This window comes from Nelumbo lutea, chromosome 1 (genome assembly GCF_056320005.1).
Source record: "Nelumbo lutea isolate HS-2025 chromosome 1, American lotus-T2T, whole genome shotgun sequence".
In the NCBI taxonomy this organism is placed as follows: Eukaryota; Viridiplantae; Streptophyta; class Magnoliopsida; order Proteales; family Nelumbonaceae; genus Nelumbo; species Nelumbo lutea.
In genome coordinates, this window is record NC_142684.1 from 68030250 (window position 1) to 68051025 (window position 20776).

Below are 20776 nucleotides of genomic sequence, written 5' to 3' on the forward strand. Positions count from 1 at the left end.
GTTTGGACTCCCATTCCATCTATGGAATAGATCAATCCTGGAAAACGTGGTAAAGATGCTGGGTGGAGTGCTGGAGGAATGCAAAATACAGGATCTTCGAGTAGTGGAGGTGAGGATTAAAGGGGTGGAACCAGAATCGATCCCAAAGGTATTCGAAGTTCTTGTTGGTGAAGGTTTGTACTGGATATGGCTGGTTTCAGAGATGGAGGTGGAGCTATGGGGACGAAGCACCAAGGTTGAAGATGAAGGTGACGTGGCGGGTTGGGTCACATGTGGCAGACAGGTGTTGGCAGGACTAGAGGTAGAGAGAGAGGCAGAGGCCCAAGGAGGAAGTTGAAAAGGTGCAAATGAAAAACCAAGAGTCACGTAAGCCATTTAAAGAAAATAATTTAAAAATTTTTTAAATCTCTCGAAGTTGTGGGGCTCGGGCCTCTTTTGCTGATGTGGTTAAGGAGAGGGCTAGACCAACTAAAGCTTTAATGCGGGCCGGAGCATCTGAACCGGTAGGAGGTGCGGTTGGGTCGACCAAGGCTTCGGTCCTGGGGCCACGTGAGTGCTTAAGTGAGCACGTGGCCCAGGACAAATTGAAGGGGATTACAGACACTAAAATGCGTCTATCTTCTTCTTCGAAGAGAACCTGCAATGGAGGCTCTGTTTCAACCAGGCAAAAAGAGAGAACAGTTGGGCCTCTGCAATGGGTCCCTAGATCGGTGCCTGATCTCTCAAGGGGAAGCTACTCAGCACAAGACCATCCAAACCCAGGTATGTAAGGGAGTGCAGTGAGGAAAAGGAGGGAGTCGACGAGGGCTGGGTAAATTGTAAGCTGGAAGACCCAGATTTGGAAGAGGACTCGGATGATCAGTACAGTATAGGCAGTACTGAGATAGACAAGCTATCAGAGGCAGATTTGGCAGCAAGATTGAATCTTGGTACCTTGTTTTCAGAAGATACAGGAGAAGGATCTGAATCGGAACGGTCTCTACACCAGGAGAACATTGTTGGGGGCGAAGATTATGAATTGTCCTTAGAAGTTCCCTTACCAAAGCTTGACAATGGGCAGGAGATTAGTAAGGAAGTGTCTACGACTCCCCTGAAGCAAAGCAGAAACGCAGCAGTGAGGGACAAACAGGTGGGTACAGAGAGGGACCACTGTATAACGAAAGAGACAGGAAGGCTAACACCTCAGACCTGAGCCATGGAGTTAGCTGACAATCACACAATCTTTCAGGATCCAGCTCCCATATTCCTTTCCAGCTAAACCCAGGTAACAGTGTCCATTCAGTTTTTGGTACCAATGGTTGCTCTGTGTCCTGTGTGCCAGATTCCATTCCCAATTCAGAGGCTGCAGCCTGTGTAGGTGGAGGAGTGGCAAGTAATAGTTGCAGAGTTAGGGAGGATTTAGAAAGGGAGGTAGAAAGAGAGGTGGAAGTAATTAGTAGCAACAGAACTCTAGGAGACAGTGAGAACATGATACTTGAGGTGGAGGAGAATAACAATCCGAAGGAAGGGGTAGAAGAGACTTGGATGAGGAGCAGCCAGGAGGAAGAAGAAAACTAGAAAGTTAGGCAAAAAAGAGCTGGCAAGTGAGGACTCTATTGTCACGGGGCTAATTGACGGGGCCCCGTGCGGCACTCAATTGGGGTCAAGAAAGCCTACAAATGCAAGCAACAACACACAAAAAGAAACAGGAGTGCACACAAATTAGACAAAAGGCAACTTGTATTGCATTTATCAGTGGTAAGCACAAGCACACAGTACAGTGTCGAGGGGATCTCGTGCTTAACCTTTACATGCTTATGAGCTCACTCGATTACCTACCTCCCCTCAAAGAGTACGTTAAGCTTTTGGGGGAGTGACAAAATAATACATCAAAATAGTGTACATACATACTACTATTTACATAATTGCCATTGGCATACCCCCCTTACAAAAAGAGTACAAGGACCCAACCCAAAACACTTAGATGGCGTGCTAATGGTGGCTGAACCGTCACAGTCTCCCCCACTCAATTCAATCTTCGTCCTCAAAGATTCTTCCTCAGGTACTCATCCAGCTTCACTACGAACGGAAGGAGGTCTTTTGCTAGCTCCCAGGTGTCTTCTTCTACAGGTCCCTTCCACTTCACCAGGTACTCCCATTCTGATGTTTGGGAAGATTAGGACAACCTATGGTTGAGGACGAAGTCGAGGGATCGGTTCTTGGGTGGTTGGTAGGATGGGTGTGGGCGTTGACTTTGGTTTCGGGAGGTATCTTGGCTGTCAGCATGGTAGGGTTTAAGTTGGCTTACATGAAAGACAGGGTGTACTTTTAGCCAGGGGGTAATTTGAGTCTGTAGGCGGAAGCTCTTACTTTGGCTATTATTTCACAGGGCCCCTCATATTTTCTCACAAGCCTAGGGTGTACTCTTCGAAAGAACCTAAGGCAATGGGTATAGAGTTTTACTAAGGCCAGGTCACCTACTTGGAAGTTCTCGGGTCGTCTACCCAAATCGGCCCATTTCTTCATTCTTCTGGAGGCTTTCTCTAGGGAGGCTCGAGTGATGTCAAGGCATTCTTTCCATTCCCTGGTGAAAGTGAAGGCTCGAGGGCTTCTTCCTTGATGGTCGTTGACGATGTTGTGCGGACATCTTGGTAGTTGGCCGGTGATGACTTCAAAAAGACTTTGATTGGTGGAGGAGCTCTTTTGTGTGTTGACGGAGAACTGTGCAATGTCCAGCAATCGAACCCAATTCTTCTGTGTAGCTAATACAAAATGGCAGAGTTACTCTTCAAGGAGGAAGTTCATTCTCTCTGTCTGCCCATCTGACTCTGGATGGCTGCTGCTGGGTTCAAGTTCGAGCCAAGAAGCTTGAATAGCTCTGTCCAGAAAGCACTAGTGAATCAGGGATCCCGATCACTAACAATGTTCTGTAGGACTCCCCAATATTTCACCACGTGCTTGAAGAAAAAGTATGCCATGTCTCCAGCTAAAAGGTACCTTGGTGCTGGGGTGAAAGTGGCATACTTGGAAAATCTATCAACGACAACAATGATGGATGCATAGTCTCACACTTTAGGAAGACCGCTGATGAAGTCCATGGAAACACTCTCCCAAGGTTGTGAAGGAGTTGGGAGAGGTTGTAGGAGCCCAAGAGGCTCGGCACGCTCGGGCTTGTCTTGCTGGCAAATCAGGAATGTCCTTGTGTATTCTCGAACATCTTGCTCCATATGAGGCCAATAGTAGGCATGTTGTAGAAGTGCCAAGGTACGCTGCCACCCAGGATGTCCTGCCCATGAGCTGTCATGACATTCCCATAGGAGAGTCTTCCTCAAGTCTTCAACTCTCCGTACAAATATTCGCCTTCCCTTTGTCAAAAGAAGGCCTTCTTCAACCCAAAACCGCCTAGTCTTCCCTTCACGAGCCACTGTCAATAGACCCTGAGCAATGGGGTCCTTCTGGAGTCCTTCCTTGATGCTCTTAATGAGGTCCAGTCTGATCTGGCTTTGAGAAGGACCTTCACCTGTGGATAGTGCTGCAAGCTCGACCTTCCTGCTAAGTGCATCAGCAACCCTGTTCATCGGCCCTGGCTTGTACTCTAGAGTCATGTCAAACTCCGCTAAGAAATCTTGCCATCGAGCTTGCTTAGGGCTCAGCTTCTTCTGTGACTGAAAATAACTAGTAGCTATGTTGTCAGTCTTGACCACGAACTTGGAGCCAAGCAGGTAGTGTCGCCATGTGCGGAGGCAATGGACGATGGTTGGCATCTCCTTCTCTTGCACAGTGTACCTCCTCTCTGTATCATTCAATTTGCGGCTTTCAAAGGCGATGAGATGTCCTTCTTGCATCAAGACCCCACCAATGGAAAAATCAGAAGCATATGTGTGTAGCTCATACGGCTTGCTTGGATCAGGCAAGTCGAGGACAGGTTCTGCTGAGACAGCTCTCTTCAAATCATCAAAAGTTGTTTGGCAACATTCACTCCAGGTCCACGTACTAGTCTTCTTCAGTAAGTTGGTGAGGACAGTGGCTCGTGCTGAGAATCCAGAGATGAATCTTCGATAGTAGTTCACGAGGCCAAGGAAGGAGCGAAGTTCGGTGACCCTGGTGGGCGGTGCCCAATCTTGAATGGCCTTGACTTTAGCTGGATCCATACTGATTGTGCCTGCTCAGATTATATGTCTGAGGAAGGCCACCTCTTCTGTGGCGAAAGAACATTTCTCCTTCTTAACAAACAAGTTGTCCCGCAAGACCTGGAAAACAGTACGGAGGTGGTCAACATGTTCCTCCAAGGTTCTACTGTAAATTACAATATCATCAATATACACAACCACAAATTGGTCTAGGTAGGGATGAAATATTTTGTTCATCAATGTACAAAAGGTGGTTGGAGCATTGGTGAGCCCAAAGGGCATGACCCAAAATTCAAATGACCCATATCGTGTAACACAAGCTGTTTTGTGTTCATCTCCTTCGACTATACGCACTTGATAGTACCCCGACCTCAGGTCTAGCTTGGTGAAGTACTTGGCCCTGCTAAGCTAGTCAAAGAGGTCGGCCACCAAAGGTATGGGATATTTGTTCTTGATGGTGAGCTTGTTGAGAGCTCAGTAGTCAATACAGAGCCGAAGAGATCCATCATGCTTCTTTTGAAACAGGACTGGTGCTCCAAAAGGGGCCTTAGAAGGCCGAATCAATCCAGCGTCCAACAACTCATTCAACTGCTTTCGTAGCTCGGCCAGCTCAGGAGGAGACATTCTATATGGCGGGGGCGCCGGTGATTTGGTTCCAGGCTCCAACTCAATCTTGTGATCAACTTCTCTCCTTGGGGGAAGCTTCTTCGGCAATGTGGGAGGCATGACATCCTGGAATTCTTTTAGTGCCATTGTAATTGCTGGCGGGATATGCCCGGTTGGTGGGTCAGGCAGGTCGTAGTCCACCAATGTGGCTAGGTAAGTGGCATGTCCTTTCCGCACTCCATCCTTGAGTTGCAATGCTGAGAGCATCTTGGGGGTGGACGTGGTCTCTAGCACAACTGGAACCATGCAAGGAGCCTGATCTTCGAATATGCACACTTTGTTGAGGAAAGGCATGGGCACCGCCTTTACTTGAGTTAAGAAGTCCATGCCGAGAACAACCTAAAAATCATCCATGGGCACGACTGAGAGGTCTATCATCCCTTCCCAATCACCAAGTTGCAAGACCACCCCATGAGCTACACCTTGTATGGGTTTGGCATTAGAGTTCACAACCTTCAACCATCTGACTTCCTTGGTAGGTGCAAGTTCTACTCGGAATGCCTCCTCCATAGAGATAAAGTTGTGGGTAGCACCTGTATCCACCATGGCTCTTGTGGGCTTACCATTCAAGCAAATGTCTACATACATCAGTCCCTTCGGCTTGAACTTCAATGCTCATTGCGGGCTCGTCTTCTTCTTCATTGCATTGAGTCTTCGTAGAGCCCCCATTCTTGTCTCCCCTGGTTCCTTCTCCTCCTCGCTATGCTCATCATCACTAAGCTTTGCAAGCAAGGCATTGAGCTTCCCCCGACTAGGACAATCCTTAGTCCAATGTTTTCCCTCATAGATGAAGCATGGTGTCGGAGGTGTTCTCTTCACAAACTAGCCACCCCTGTATCCAGAGTCTCCTTCGGGTCTCCTGTAGAACTTAAAAGTGTTGGATTTACTTGGCCCAGAGTCTCCCTTGGGCGCATAGTAAGGTTTCCTATCACCTCCAATCTTCCCTACGCCCTGATATGAGTTGGGTTTGGGGCCGTCTTTGCTTGGTCATCTGTTGTCTACCAATTGTTCAACAACGGCCATGGCTGTGGCGAGGTCCTTCACACCTCGTCTCTGGAGTTCAAGCTCAGCCCATTGTTGTAGGTCGTCCATAAAGTTGAAGAGCAGGTCCTTATCTGACATGTCCGTGATCTCGAGCGATAGTGCGGAGAACTCCTTCACGTATTCATGCAATGAGCCCGTGTGTTTTAGGTTTTTGAGCTTCCGATGGGCTTGGTACTCCACATTCTCTGGATAGAACTAGCGCTTTATCTCGCTCTTGAACACGGACCAGGTATTAATGGAGCATAATCCTCGCTACGCATCGGCACATCTCCTGCGCCACCATAACATAGCAACATCAGTAAGATACATAACAACAGTATGCGCCTTGGCCGCCTCCTCAATGAGCTCGGCGGCGGTGAAATATTGTTCCATTTGCCACAAGAAGTTGTCAAGCTCCCGGGCATCGCGGGTCCCTGCATATGAGGTAGGCTCGCGGACTTTGATCTTTGGAGGGGCTGGAGCAGCAGGTGTGCTGGCTGTACTAGCCATCAGCCTCTTCAGAAGGGTCACTTCGCCCTTCAAGTCTTCAAGCTGGATCTGTAGGCACTTCACCAGGTCTTCTAGTGGGTTGTCTGGCCTGTTGGAGCTATCACCGGACTGGTCCTCCAATCTTTCCACGATCGATGCTACGGTCTCAAGGTTGAGTTGAAGCTCATCCACACGGTCACGAGTTTCTCCAACCACTGCTTCACAGCGCATGATGCGCTTGTCAACTGACTTGTCACGCTTGCTATGCTTTGAGCTGATGCCTTTGTCTTTGGGAGAGCTACCTCTAGGCTCATCCTCATCATAAACCCGTGAGATCCCTTCCTGGATCTCCTCTTGCGTGTCACGATTCTTCATCGGGCTGGTGTTGTTGCGGGGCACGACAAGGACTCGTTGGGCTTAACAACCGCTAGTGTCAACGAGGCTCTGATACCAACTGTCACGAGGCTAATCGACGGGGCCCCGTGCGGCACTCGATTGGGGTCGAGAAAGCCTACAAATGCAAGCAACAACACACAAAAGGAAATAGGAGTGCATACAAATTAGACAAAAGGCAACTTGTATTGCATTAATCAGTGGTAAGCACAAGCACACAGTACAGTGTCGAGGGGATCTCGTGCTTAACCTTTACACGCTTATGAGCTCACTCGACTACCTACCTCCCCTCAAATAGTACGTTAAGCTTTTGGGGGAGTGACAAAATAATACATCAAAATAATGTACATGCATACTACTATTTACATAATTGCCATTGGCATACCCCCCTTACAAAAAGAGTACAAGGACCCAACCCAAAACACTTAGATGGCGTGCTGATGGCGCTGATGGTGGTTGAACCGTCACACTATGGCAGCACTCATAGAAAAACTGGGGTGTAAACTGAAAGATCCAAATGAGCTAAAAGGATTCCTACAAAAAAAGAAAGAAGAAGTTAAGTCCAAAAGGAAGAAAATGACTGAAGTTGGAAGCATGGTGAAGGAAGTGGCAGGAGTTAAAAGCTCTAGAGCTAGAGGGGTTAGGAGGAGAGGAAGTAAGTGAGGGTCATAGGGAAGGGATGGGAGATCCATCATATGGATGGCCGAACCATTCAGGGAGGTTGGGAGAAATTTCAAATTTTTTTTTCTCCCATCCGAGAATCCTATTCCCTAATTTGGAAAAAATGCATTTTTCAAGGTTCGTTCTTGAAACAAACCAGACCAAATCTGAAACCAATATTAGGGAGAGGAATACATGATACGGAATCTACGCAAAAGCTCCTCCCAACATAGGTGTTCACGCCCAAAGAGGTTACCAAATCCACCTCTACTGAAGATGAGACAGTGAATGTTGAGGCAGGATCAACAAGGAGGGTTCTTCAACAAGAACCTGTGATTCTTCAACAAGAATCGTTTAGGGTTGTCTGAGCACGACTTCATATTGTTTCTTCACCGAGAAACAATATCAAGAACAATTCTTGATCACTCCAAGAGGTGGATATCGAACTAGGTAGGGCGGCAAGAGCAGAGGAAGAAAAAGATTGTAGAGAAGAAATTATCTTTCTGTAGAATTCGCCCCCTTATTTATAACCTTCTCTAGATCAGCTTCCTAATCCAATTAGGAATGAGTTTCTTGATCCAAATCTAATATTTGGATCTGGACTCTCAAGTTGGATAAGACTTATCTTATCCAACTACTAATCCTAATAAGGTTATAAGCCCAAATTTGCCCATTTAATTAAATCACTTAAGTCCAATTCGAAATGGGCCTTAGGCCCATTAAGTCACAATGCTCACTTTACCCTTTAAATGCTGGCTAATTTGGCTCTCTGTGTATGGCATGGGACCCTAGCATTAATCTACACATCAGTCACATGGATTCAGCCCAGCCTTTGTTAGAAGGCCTGGCCAAATTCACTGCAGAACACAGTGAAACCCTAAGTCCATCAATATGGGCTCTTAATGGGCCCAACATTTACACTAAATGGTCATTGGGTCCAGCCACCTTATGAAAGCCCAAGGACTGTGGGCAGATGCAAAATTAGCCCATTCGGTATAACCCTCAGTGGCCTTACACTTAACCTCTTAGCCCATAATGATCAAACACTGTCCGACGAGAGAGAACCTCTCACTCGGCTGCAAGGTACAGTCTTGCACTCTCTACTCACATGGATCTCGGGAATTAAAACATTTTGCAAACATTTTGTGAACCATAATATATATGTATATCTCTATATAAATATATTTTGCAAAACAAATCTCAACACTTTGAAATCAACTGCCGGCAGTTTAGGTTTCCATCAGAGAGAATGCATTCCCCAATCATTCACTTTGTCCGACAAAGGGGTTGATCCTGTCACTATGATCACCCACTTAAGTGAATTCTTGGACTGCCCCAACATACCCTGGTTTTGACCCAGTTAAGGATCTAACTGATTGGCATATCAAAGATAGCCCAATTCGACACCTAGTGCAGTACCATAATTGAATCTAGGGGTCAGGTGTAACATTCCAATTTTGCCCATCTGTCTCCAAGGTCCAGGGCAATATTGGAATTTGGTCTGGTTCAGGGTTTCAAGAAAACCCACACCACATATGCTTTGGGTCTTACCCTGGCAACTGAGACAAGCCACCCAACCTTCTTGACAGCACATTAGTATTAGCCTTGGCAGGATAAACCTTCATAGGTCTATCCAATAGTTGTGAAGATTCTAAACTAATACAAGTCTAATTAGTGTCCAGTTTAAGGGTATTACACAGAAACATACCAAAATAAAATGAATCAATTATGCACTTTATTCATTTACAATAAATGTCAATAAGTACATCAATCTAATTGAAACTAAGGGCACCACTGTCTAACACATAGGTGTGAGGGGTGGATTAGCAAAAAAAGAATAATGAGGATTATTAGCTGGAATGTGAGGGGACTGGGTAGTGCAAGAAAGAGAGCAATAATAAAAAAGGCCATCAAGAAAATGGATCCCGATATGGTACTACTACAGGAAACTAAAAGAGCAGAATTTGATATCAAATGGGCAAGGAGTGTGTGGAGTAAGGGGATTAGTTGGGTGGTTTTCCTTCATGGGGATCAGCAGGGGGTGTGGTGATAATGTGGAAGAATGAGGTAGTGGAAGGTCTAGAGAAACTGATAGGACAATTTACAGTCCCCTTGAAATTTAGGCAAGTAGAAGACGGATTTAGGTGGGTACTAACCAATGTGTACGGGCCAAATGATTACAGAGAAAAAAGATTATTATGGGAAGAGTTGGCAGACATAAGGGGTTTGTGGGATGGGCCATGGTGCTTAGGAGGTGACTTCAATGTAACAAGATTTCTGGCAGAAACTAACAGTCTTAGGCAGAGGAGCACCACAAGTATGAGAAGGCTTAACCAATTCATCAAGGCTTTTGAATTAAAAGAAATTCCATTGTCACAGAAGTGTTATACATGGTCCAATATCCAAACCAAACTCAATTTGCTCTAAGCTGGACAGATTCTTATTTTCGAATGACCTGGAAGAACATTAGGGGAATCTGAACTCTAGAGCACTCCCGAGGGTGACCTCTGATCATTGGCCTATTGTACTTTGTAAGGAGGAGGTGAGAAATGCGAGTCCCACTCCATTTAGATTTGAGAGCATGTGGTTAGAGCACCCAGGGTTTATTAAGAAGGTTGAAGGGTGGTGGTTAGAGAACAATCTAACAGTGGTGTGGTATGGGATGCAGTTTCACAAAAAGCTCCAATATCTGAAAGGGAGAATCAAGGAATGGAACCTACTGGAGTTTGGGAGATTGGAGGAAAGGAAGCAGAATGTGATCACACAGATTGAAGACTTGGACAGCAAAGAAGGGAGAGGTTGCCTAACTGTAGAGGATAAGGAACACAGATGGAGATTGTGGAAACAGTTAGAGGATTATATTCTTCAGGAGGAAATAAGCTAGAGGTGGAAGTCAAGATGCAAGTGGCTAGAAAAGGAGGACAAGAACACTAAGTTCTTTCATGCTTTGGCAAGTGGTAGAAGGAGGAAAAATCTTATTACTAGATTGGAGATTGAAGGGGAAATAGTCACAAGTCAGAGAGAAATTGTGAAAGCACTTGTAGGTCATTTTAGGCATATAATTAGAAGGCCACTGAATAATAGGGTATGACTGGAAGGTTTGGATTGGCCAACATTGAAGAGAGAAGATAGGGAGTGGTTGGAAAAGAAATTTGATTTTGAAGAAATAAAAGAGGCGGTCTTCTCAATGGATAGATCAAAGGCACCGGGCCCAAATGGTTTTACAATGGCTTTCTACCAAGATTGTTGGGAGATACTGAAGGAGGACATATTGTTGGTATTCGATGAATTCCATACCAGAGGAGTGATCAACCCCAGTCTAAATTCCACTTTCATTACTTTAGTACCCAAGAAAAGTGATGCAAGCCATCCAAAGGATTACAGGCCGATCAGACTATACACATCAGTTAGTGCCCAAGTAAATCCATCCTCTACCATCCTGAATTTTAACGACACTGAGAAGTTACCTATTAGCTCCTCCAACACCCCCACAGCATCCTCTCTCCAAAAGGTGGCAATGCCCCCCGAAGCCCCCCAAGAAGGTGCAGAAACCCAACTTATTCCTCTAGATCTCCATATGCTTCTTGCGCATCTTCTATCAACTCCAGTTAATTTGGTCTCCTATAACATCACAATATCTGGCCTTTCCCTTCTAAGGAGGTCTTTAATTAGCCTTCTTTTCCTAGCACTCCTGAGCCCCCCTCACATTACTGATGATTTTCATGGAGACAAAGATTTGGCATCCCCTTTTGATCAAGCCCCTACTTGGAGGCTTTCCTTCTCTCCCCTCTTCCGCTAAATTCCGAATCTCCTTTTATGTCTGATATCAACCTCTCCACCTCTGATCTTTTCTTCTTCCTTCGGTTGTTAATTATTCCATATTTTCTTAAGGCTAATTTTGATATGTTTCACTTCTCCAATATTCTTTGGTTTTCCTCCAATGATTCCTCTGTTTGCCTATACTCCTCAAGGAGAGCACAAATCTATCCCCAAATCCTCTCTAGTTCCTCATTCTGCAGCTTTTCCAAGATTGATTCGTCTCCAACTTTTTTGCTGCTCTGAACCGCCATCTTTATTGAACCTTCTTGAGATTCATACTTTCCTACCAATTCCTCTTTTTCTTGTACTCCCCCAAATACACACAAATCTGATCCCAAATCTTCTCTAACTCCTCTTCTTGGATTTTCCTTTTGCACACCTCTTCCTCTTATTCTTTACCCTCCATATCCCCAATTAAATACTCCCCATCCACAGCCGCTGCTTCAAGTTGAGCTGCTAAGGTACCTGTTCCAGGCACAAAACCCACAACAGTACCAAACAACGAATTGACAAAATTACCTGAAAGGTTGTGAGAACAGGGCAATGATGCTGAAAAACCATCAAGAGTGGACACAGTCACGGCTAATCTTTCTAAAAGAGGTGATTACGGGTTCCCATTATGTTCAGAATACTATATTAATCCTGGCATCAGAATCTACCTTAAAGAGTTGTCCCCTGATTGACGACTCTGTGATCAGTAACCAAGATGCGACCTGTTCCTCTAATCTTCTATCGATGCCGGGCTGCTCTAGCGGACTGGGAGCAGATTTGGAACCAATATCCCCTGCCTCTCCTGTATAAAATCTGCGGTATTCTCCACTTCCTTAGGTAAGAAAAGAACTTGAGATGGCTTCTTCTGGGCTAAATCTGTAAGTTCCAAGTCATCACTTTCCAAAAATAATAGCTCGGTGTGGAAGCTTTCATCAACACTAAGTGATTTAGTTTTTGTAAGTTGCACGCTTCTAATACTTGAGGAGTCTTCAAAGTCTGAATCCGAACTACTTTCGTCCTCCATTGCACAGCCTTCAAAAGGGTCCATAACAATCTGGTTTACCGTCTCCGGAATGAAGGAGCACCCTGTCTCCACTGTCATCGGGTTCTTCTTAAACCTTGGATTGCATCGTTTCGGGGAGTTACCTTTTTCTTAGAGGTTGAAACCCATGCACAATTTTTTATTGATAAGTAAAAATAAGTATTTGTTAAAGATTGTACACAAGAGCCATTTTAGTTCAGGAGAAAATCTACATCTAGGATGATTCCTTGGGTGCTTTTTGTAGCAAAAATTATCTTTTGGGGGTTGTTTGAAGTTACTTTTGTTTATAAGGTTAAGGAGTTCTTTGTGATTAGGGGACATTAAAGGGTCTTATGTGTAATTATTTTAGTTGGCTTCCCCAACAAGCCATTGAGTCGTATAAAAGAGAAGGGGGCTGTTTTTGTAGGGATCAATAACAAAAATTCATTGAATTCAACTAAGAAAGAATTACAAACAGAGTGAGGTAAATTGTCTTAACTCCCCCACAAGCACAGAAAAAATGCAGAATTAGAAAGAAGCCCAAAACATAGAATCCCTATTCACCCCTTGCTTAGCTAGCCCGTCAACAAAAGAATTTGCAGTTCTTTTAACCCAATTGTATTCTACTTCAATATCCTTTGCCGACCAATTAAATTTTTTCTCTCATTGCTATATTTCCATAATCCAGGCTTATCTTCCTTTAACCAGCTTACCACGACCTCCGAATCTCCTTCAATAATCAGCCTCCTAATGTCCAGGTCTCTTGCTCTTTGGAGCCCTTTCAGGGGTGCTGAAATCTCGGCCCTAAGAGAGTCATACTCTTCGATTGGGCCGGAGAAAAGGGCTATAGTATTCCCTTCATTTCTGAAAATCCCCCCAATACCTGATTGCCCTGGAATCCTGGATTCCCAATGCTACTGACATCAAAGTTCAACTTTATATAACCAGCAGGAGGGGGGTCCAAGAAGGACTTATGGTTCTTTCTCTCTTATTTGAGCTGTAGCTCAATTGAGAGGCCAACTTGACGCCATTATTACTGTAACAGAACAGTTCCAAGAAGAGCTCTACTTCAGGCTCAGTTCTAAAATCTATAAGAATCCAATTTGTTTTTATTGTATTTGACTTTATATTGCGATGCTTATTATTGTTCACTTAAAGTACTACATATAACTTGCTTATCTACCCACATCATAGCTGCATATCATTACATTGTTGCTTTCTTAATTGACATTTTTTTATCAGTAAAAAAGATTTCATTATAAATTTAGAAAGATAACAGAAATGAATAGCCTCAGCTACCGCACTAGAATTTAGAGTTTGCCAACTATCGACTTTTAATTATCCAGCCTTACAACTGAGCCCAGAAACAATGTTCCCTGTTAACCCCCTGTTTTGCTAGCTGATCTGAAAAGCCATTTGCCGCTCTTGGAGTCCACTGTATTAACAACTGCATGTCCTTGGAAAAGCATTTAAACTTCTTAATTTCATTTATATAGAGCCAGGGAGTCTTTTCATTTTGCTTTAACCAGCTTATGACCACTTTGGAATCGCCTTCCACAACCAGTTTTCTCACTCCCAACTCCATAGCCTTTTGTATCCCAAAAACCACTGCCTTTAGTTCAGCTGTAGTGGAGCCTCCCCTTCCAATAGGACCTGAGAACATCCTCACCACAGCCCTTTGTCATTTCTTATCACCCCTCCAATTCCAGATATTCCTGGGTTGCCAAAACTACTTCCATCAAAGTTTAATTTGAGGAAGACAGAATAAAGGGAATCCCACTCTCTCAAAACATTCTTTTTAGTTGATGAAGAGGAAGCTACTGTCCTCAAATTTCTGAAGATATCATCCACAGTAAAATCTGATAATAATCCCACAGGTTTTACCCACAAAATCACCTTTATCATGATCCCTTCTATCAGCACTTCCTTGCATCTTTGCTTTTCTTCAAAGATTCTCAGATTTCTTTCCTCCCATATCACCCAAAGCACTGCTGCCCAAGTGCATCTCCATAGCATTCTACCTCTTCTTTTTGTCAATCTAGAAGTGGAGGAGTTGAATAGCCTTTCCAAACTCATCAGGGTATCCCACCTGCATCCAAAGAGAGAGAAAAAACAGTCCCAAATACAGCTAGCAACAGGACAGGAGACAAAAATATGAAAAGCAGTTTCACCACATGACTCGCACAAACAACACCAATTAGGAGAAGGACACCAGCCAGGCCTCTTCCTCTGCATCAGATCACAGGTGTTAATTGCACCATGGTAGACCTCCCAACAAAAAGCACTCATTTTCGGGGGGAATGGGGTGACACAAACTTCTTGGACTGGAAATAGTACCCCAGGTTGAGCAGAAGTAGACAAGGTTTTGACTTTTGAAAAAGGAAGCACAACTGAAGGCTCCAGAGGGGTGAGGGGTCCAAAGCCTAGTATCTTGTTTGGAGGCATCAAGAAACACCCCATCTAGCAGCTGAAGGAGAGAGGACACCAAACCCATCTCAGAAACTCTCTACGAAGCCACAAATTCCAAGCAAAACCAAACTGGGAGGGAGAAGGGGTTAAGAAATCAGCAACAGGTCTGTTCTTAAGAGAGGAAAGGGCATAAAGTGAGGGGAACAGTGTCTTCAAAGGAGAGTTACCCACCCACACATCTTCCCAAAAGTTAATTTTGTTACCTGAATTGAGATCAAACCTAACTTGACTGAGCAGCAGTGGAAGGAGTTTGTGAATTGCTTTCCATGGTGATGCGCTAGAAGCTCTACAAGATACTCCAGCATCCCAACCATTCTCTCTAAGAGCCCATGTATGCTAGCCACAATTTTGTGCCACAACCTGTCCGTCTCGCAAGGGAATCTCCATAACCATTTTCCTAGTAATGCCTTATTCCTTTCCTTCAATCTCCTAATCCCAAGCTTCCATACTCCTTCCTCCTATTCACTAGTTCCCATTTTACTAAACGATCTTTCTTCTTATCACTCGGTTCCCACAAGAAGTCCCTCGTTATCCTCTCCAACTTCTTCTCAATAGCCTGAGGCATGCAATACACCGAGAGGTAATACACCGAAAGATTTGCTAAGGTTGACTTAATGAGAGTAATCCTACCCCCAAAAGAAATGTAGTTCCTTTACCACACCGCCAACTTCCTTTCAAACCTTTCCACTACTGGGTTCCAAAACTCAAGGTTTCTAGGATTTGCCCCAAGGGGAAGACCTAGATACCTTAGCGGGCAATCACTCCGTAAACAGCCTAGCTCCCCAGCCCACAAGTTAATCTCCTCTTGAGCTAAGTTGATCCCCGCCACCACACTTTTATTGAGGTTCACCTTTAGATTTGTCACTTTTTCAAATAGATTCACCAGCACCTTTAGGTTTCTTGCATCTAACTCGCCTCCACTCTCACAAAAGATACTGATGTCATCCACAAATTTAGGTGAGTTACCACCACTCTTTCCCGTCCTATTCTCCACCCTTTAAAAGACCCCTCTCATCCGCCCTCAAAATCAGTCTACTAAGCATCTTTACTAGAACTGCGAATAGGAAGGGAGAAAGTGGGTCCCCTTGTCTCACTCCTCTTTGGGCCCCAAAGAAATCCTTGACTACACCATTTACTAGAACTGAGAAGTGGCAAGATTTTAGACAACCCTTAATCCATTTGCACCATCTTACTCCAAATCCGTACTGTCAATCAGGAACTCCCAATCCACAAAATCATAGGCTTTCTCTAGATCCAACTTGCACACAATACCCTTCTTACCTGATTTCTTGAAATCCTCCACACATTCATTGGAAATGAGTATTTGGTCTGAAATTTGTCTATCTTGGATGAAAGCACCTTGGAATTGAGAGATTATTGACGGGAGGGCCTTTTTTAACAGAAGAGAGAGAACCTTGGCTAGGATTTTGTACTGACTTGTTACCAAGCTGATTGGCCTGAAATCCTTGGGATGGCAAGCACCAGACTTCTTTGGGATCAGTGTGACAAAAGTAGCATTTACCCCCTGCTAACAATCCCTCTGTGATAAAATTCCTCAAAGACTCGCATAAGATTGCCCTTAATCCACTCCCAACAGTCTTGGTAGAAAGCCATAGAGAATCCATTGGGCCCTGGTGCTTTAGAGCGGTCCATAGAAAAGATTGCTTCCTTACCTCATCCACCTCAAATTCTTTTTCCAAGTTCCTGCTTACAGTACCTTCTAAAACTGGCCAGTCTAATCCTTCTAACTTCCATCTTACTGATAGAGGCCTTCTGAAAATCGATTTAAAATGATCCACCAAGGCCTTTGCAATTTCATCCTGATTAGTTATTATGCCATCCTCCAATTCTAATATAGAGATCAGATTCTTCCTTTTCCTTCCGTTCGCAATCATGTCAAAGTATTCTGTGTTCCCATCCCCTTCTTTGATCCAACGCACTCTTGATTTCTACTTCCACATCATTTCCTCTCTTAGGAGTGTAGTTTCCAACTCTCTTCTCAAATTAAATCTCTCTTTCTTATCCCCTGCTTCCACCAACCCTGAGTCCTCCTTTTTATTTATTTCTTTTTTTTATAAGCTCCTTTTTATTTATTTCTTCAATTCTACTTATCAAATTTATCTTCCTCTCTTCTAATCTCCCAAACTTATTAAGATTCCACTCCTTGATTTTCTCTTTTAGGTTCTGAAGCTTCCTATGGAATCTAAGCCCTTCCCACTCAACTTGTAACAGATCACTTTTTCCTAACAGGTTCTGTAGATGATGTTTTATGCACATGACCAAACCATCTCAGCCTAATTTCTCTCATTTTAAAACCTATTGAAGCGACTCCTAGGTTCCTTCACATTACCTCCTTTCTGACCCTGTCCCTTCTAGTTTTACCACTCATCCATCAAGACGGTATCTCCCTAAAACATTGAAAAAATGCGTAAAGACCTCTAGAAGAACGGAATGTCTGGAGCTCAAAAGTCAAAAATGCTGCTGCTTTCATTTACTGATCTCACTACAGACAGGCATAACCAGTAAAAACTTTTTTAGACATCAGATTACTGTGGAAACTCAAAGCAACATTATATTGTTTCAAAACACCCAAACTTCTGCAGTCTTGGTTTTCTGGCCTCAGAGAGAGAGAAAGAGAGAGAGAGAGAGAGAGAGAGAAAGAACAAATTTGTCCAGTAAAAGCAATTTCTTTTAGGAAAAATGCATGGTTGTTAGGTAACTGAATTCCAATTGGTCTACATGAAAGGTGAAAACATGTTTGCAACTATGATTTTTAAGTGGCATTTGGAAGTCAGAAACATTGCCACTTACATCTGAAGCTAATTAGATAAGGGGCTATTTGCCTTTCAGTGTTTAGTTATGCCTCTGATAGAAGAACCAATTTTCTCTGAAACTTTATTGTTGTAACTAAGTGATTCAATCACCAATTAACCACTTGTCACTTATTAGTTGTACACAGAATCCTTCACTGATTTAACCTTCTAAAACTTTTGTAATGGCAAGAATATCCATCACACCATCTTCAAAAAGAAGACAGTGCAACATTATAGTCTAATCAGATTTCAAAAGTGTACTGTTCAAACATTTAAAAAATAAAGTTCTTCTTTCAATAAAAGCTTATTAGACTTCAGAAGCATCAAAGTTCAGACTAACAACCACCCAGTCTCCCTAAAATAGGCATATCTACTGGCAATAGCATCCAAACTGTAGATGCCCACTTGCTAAGGTGTTTCTTAATTTTTTTTTATGAGTATGCCTACTTTCTAAGTTTGTAAGGTGTGTGAATTGGAGTGTACTCAAGGTTCAAGGTTCAAAGTTTCAAATACAACCACTTCACATTTACCCAAAGTGTAATAGAGTAGCATTTTGGGGATGTTTGATAACAGCTTAAGTAGCCAAACAGAATGATTTATTGCTTTGTCCTTTAGCGAATAAGTTATTAAATTATCAAAAAAAAAGAGCAAATTATTAGGAGGTTGTTAGCCCCTTAATGGCTGAAGCTGAAGCTGGATTGCTTACTATACCTCACATATTTTATTTTTAATTATTTTATCCACTGTAAGATAAAGCAATAAGTCATTCAGTTCAACCATTTCAGCTGTTACCAAAGGCCCCTAACTAGTAGAAAGCAGGAAACTAACTCCCTGAGAAAGTAAATGGATTTATCCAGTGGAAACACACAAGTTAAAATGGACAATTCATGACACCGCAACAATGAAAATCCATAACTTCATGCTCTATCCCAGCTTGCCAACCAAAAACTGATGGATAGCTACTCAATAAACCATGCAAGATCATGCCAAAAATATAGAAGCCAGTGAGGTATTTAAGAAAAAGATGGGAAGGAAGAGTTTTATGAGTCATGTGACTAACCATAACCCTGTAAGGGTGATTGCTCTTGTGAGGTGTAACCTCAGCCCCAACAGAGAAGCACTCAACGCATAGGTCAAAATCAGGACACTTTACACACTTGATACGAATCTTCCCAGAAATATCTTTATTGCAATAATTGCAGTGGTATAAAGCCCTTTTTCCTTCATTTGTTCCTTGAACTGTCTCAATAAAACTTGCAATTATTATTGGAAAAGGTTGACAAGTAACTAAATAAGCAATAGATTGAATGAACAATTTCAAGTGCTAAGTTACAATTACCAAACATTAGCTTCTGTTAAAATATCTTTAAAAGTGCACAAATTGCATAACTGGGTAGAGAAAAAAGATGGTACACCAGAGCCATAACATGCCAAGGATGGCATGTACCACTTCACAGTAGTGACACATGTGAAAGCCTACTAATTGAAAGAAAAAAGGAAAAAAAAAATGCAGAAAACCAACTTGGCTAGATCATTAGAACCATGCAATGTATCTAGGTTTTCATATTGTAGTTCTGATAAAGATATCCGGAGTGCATAGTTGCTTTAGAGCCTAATCATCATAGTCAACTATATCCACACACAACTAATAATGACATGAATTCTTTTCTATTTATAGATATATTACTGATAAACGTACCTGTAGTCACAGAATCTAAATGTTCTCCACTTGAAGCAGTTTTTTTTCTCTTTGACCTACTAAAGAGATATAAGATGATTCATTTCAGACTGAGGACCCACTTAAAATATATGTAACTCAAGGATTTGATTGTTCAATGCTATACAGTAAAAAAGAAGACTTGAGAATTAAAATGCAATACCATATGCATCCACAGTAGATAACTCGGTCCTTTAATGAGAAAATATAGATTAGAAAGCAATGGAGCAACTGGGCAACCATCTAAAGAAATTGCAGATAAACTATATAAATGAAAATACCAATATGAATGCATAGCATAACAGGAAGATGTAATCCTTTTTTATCGGCAATAGGATAACGTAATCTTAGTATACATAGATTTTCCTGGGATTTATGCCTATAATTTAAAATTATGCTCTACAATCTAAGAAGTGCAGGTCTGTTTTTGCATATAAACCACAACAGGTAGCTACAAATAGTGTCTTTGCTCCACAACTGCCAAGAAAATAATATACAAAATTATGACAAGTACGAAGTGTAATGAATAAAACCAAAACTCTGATACAATTCGAAACTGCATTGAAAATAAATTGCACCATATAATCAATCACTGAATCGTAGTTTATGGGAGTCAGATGCAGAACAGAGTTAGACATTTCAAAAGAGAACTGGCTACATACACCATAGTAAAAGTAGACACCATAACAGCTTCGAAACATAATTAGACAACACTAAGGACATAATCGAAAGGAGCTTATAAAAATATATGTCATGCAAAGCTGATTTAACCAAACAGAGAAAGCAATAAACTTTGAAGCAGAGACTTCACTGAAAATCAGCTCGAAATTCCAGCAAATTAATAGGTAGTTAACCAAAAAAATAAAAAAGAACAAAAAAAAAAAAACGGATATAAAGCTGCATACCTTTGACCCGGATCCTCGTCTGCTGAATTTGGAACCCCCCGATAGCGTCCCATCTATTTCTTAACTGGCGAGATAGCTCAACAGAGAGAGATGACTTCGTTAGGGCAAATAAGGAGGGAATGGATGTGTTGTCACTTAGCAGTGAGTGAAAGAGTAAAACAGACGAGTGTAGCAAAAAGAAACCCTAGATTTCCCCAGTTATCGAGCAGCGACATGCATCCATCTCGAATTGTTATCGAGCAGAAGCCATAAGTTTCCAGCATTTCTCTTCAACTCAAAATGTCTAAAAGTGACCATGTTAACTTGACGTTAAACAGAGTAACGGGTGTTAATATATTATTATTTTGATCCGGGATCTGCATCTCACAAATGGGGGCGCATCCATCGTGCATTGGGAACATCTCACGTGAATAATAACTAATAAGTACGGGAGATGTTGATATGTGTGTGCGGTGCCTATGAGGCGCCCGATATGACGAACAAATCTGCTCTTATTTTTAACCTTCATAGAAAAATATAAAATATATAAAATAAATTAATGGATATTAATATATTATCATTTTAATATTTAAAAATGAAAAAAGAAAAAATTCAAAAAAAAATCAAATATAAAATACATAAAAATTATAAAAAATTATAGAAATTGCAAATAAAATTAAAAAAAATATTTTTAAATTATAGAAACTATAGAAATTGAAAAA

The 20776-nt window shown here is 42.4% G+C and overlaps 1 protein-coding gene across 12 annotated transcripts in view; it reads right to left on the reverse strand.

Annotated features, from left to right (window-relative positions):
• The window catches only part of ADA2B (ADA2 2B), a 34045-nt gene extending 13659 nt beyond the window's left edge, over positions 1-20386 (reverse strand). For 5 of the 12 annotated variants that reach the window (XM_088964153.1, XM_088964148.1, XM_088964147.1 and 2 more), the window contains exons 1-3: positions 20076-20380; positions 19153-19211; positions 18514-18692 (exon numbers count right to left, since the gene is read on the reverse strand). In XM_088964153.1, the coding sequence (XP_088820279.1) occupies positions 18514-18692; positions 19153-19211; positions 20076-20128 (291 nt within the window). In that variant the 5' untranslated portion in view covers positions 20129-20380. Of the gene's footprint in view, positions 1-18513; positions 18693-19152; positions 19212-20075 lie in introns of all 12 variants that reach the window. The other 7 variants (XM_088964152.1, XM_088964151.1, XM_088964146.1 and 4 more) reach the window with 4 other exon arrangements.
• Between the last annotated feature and the right edge of the window lie 390 nt (positions 20387-20776).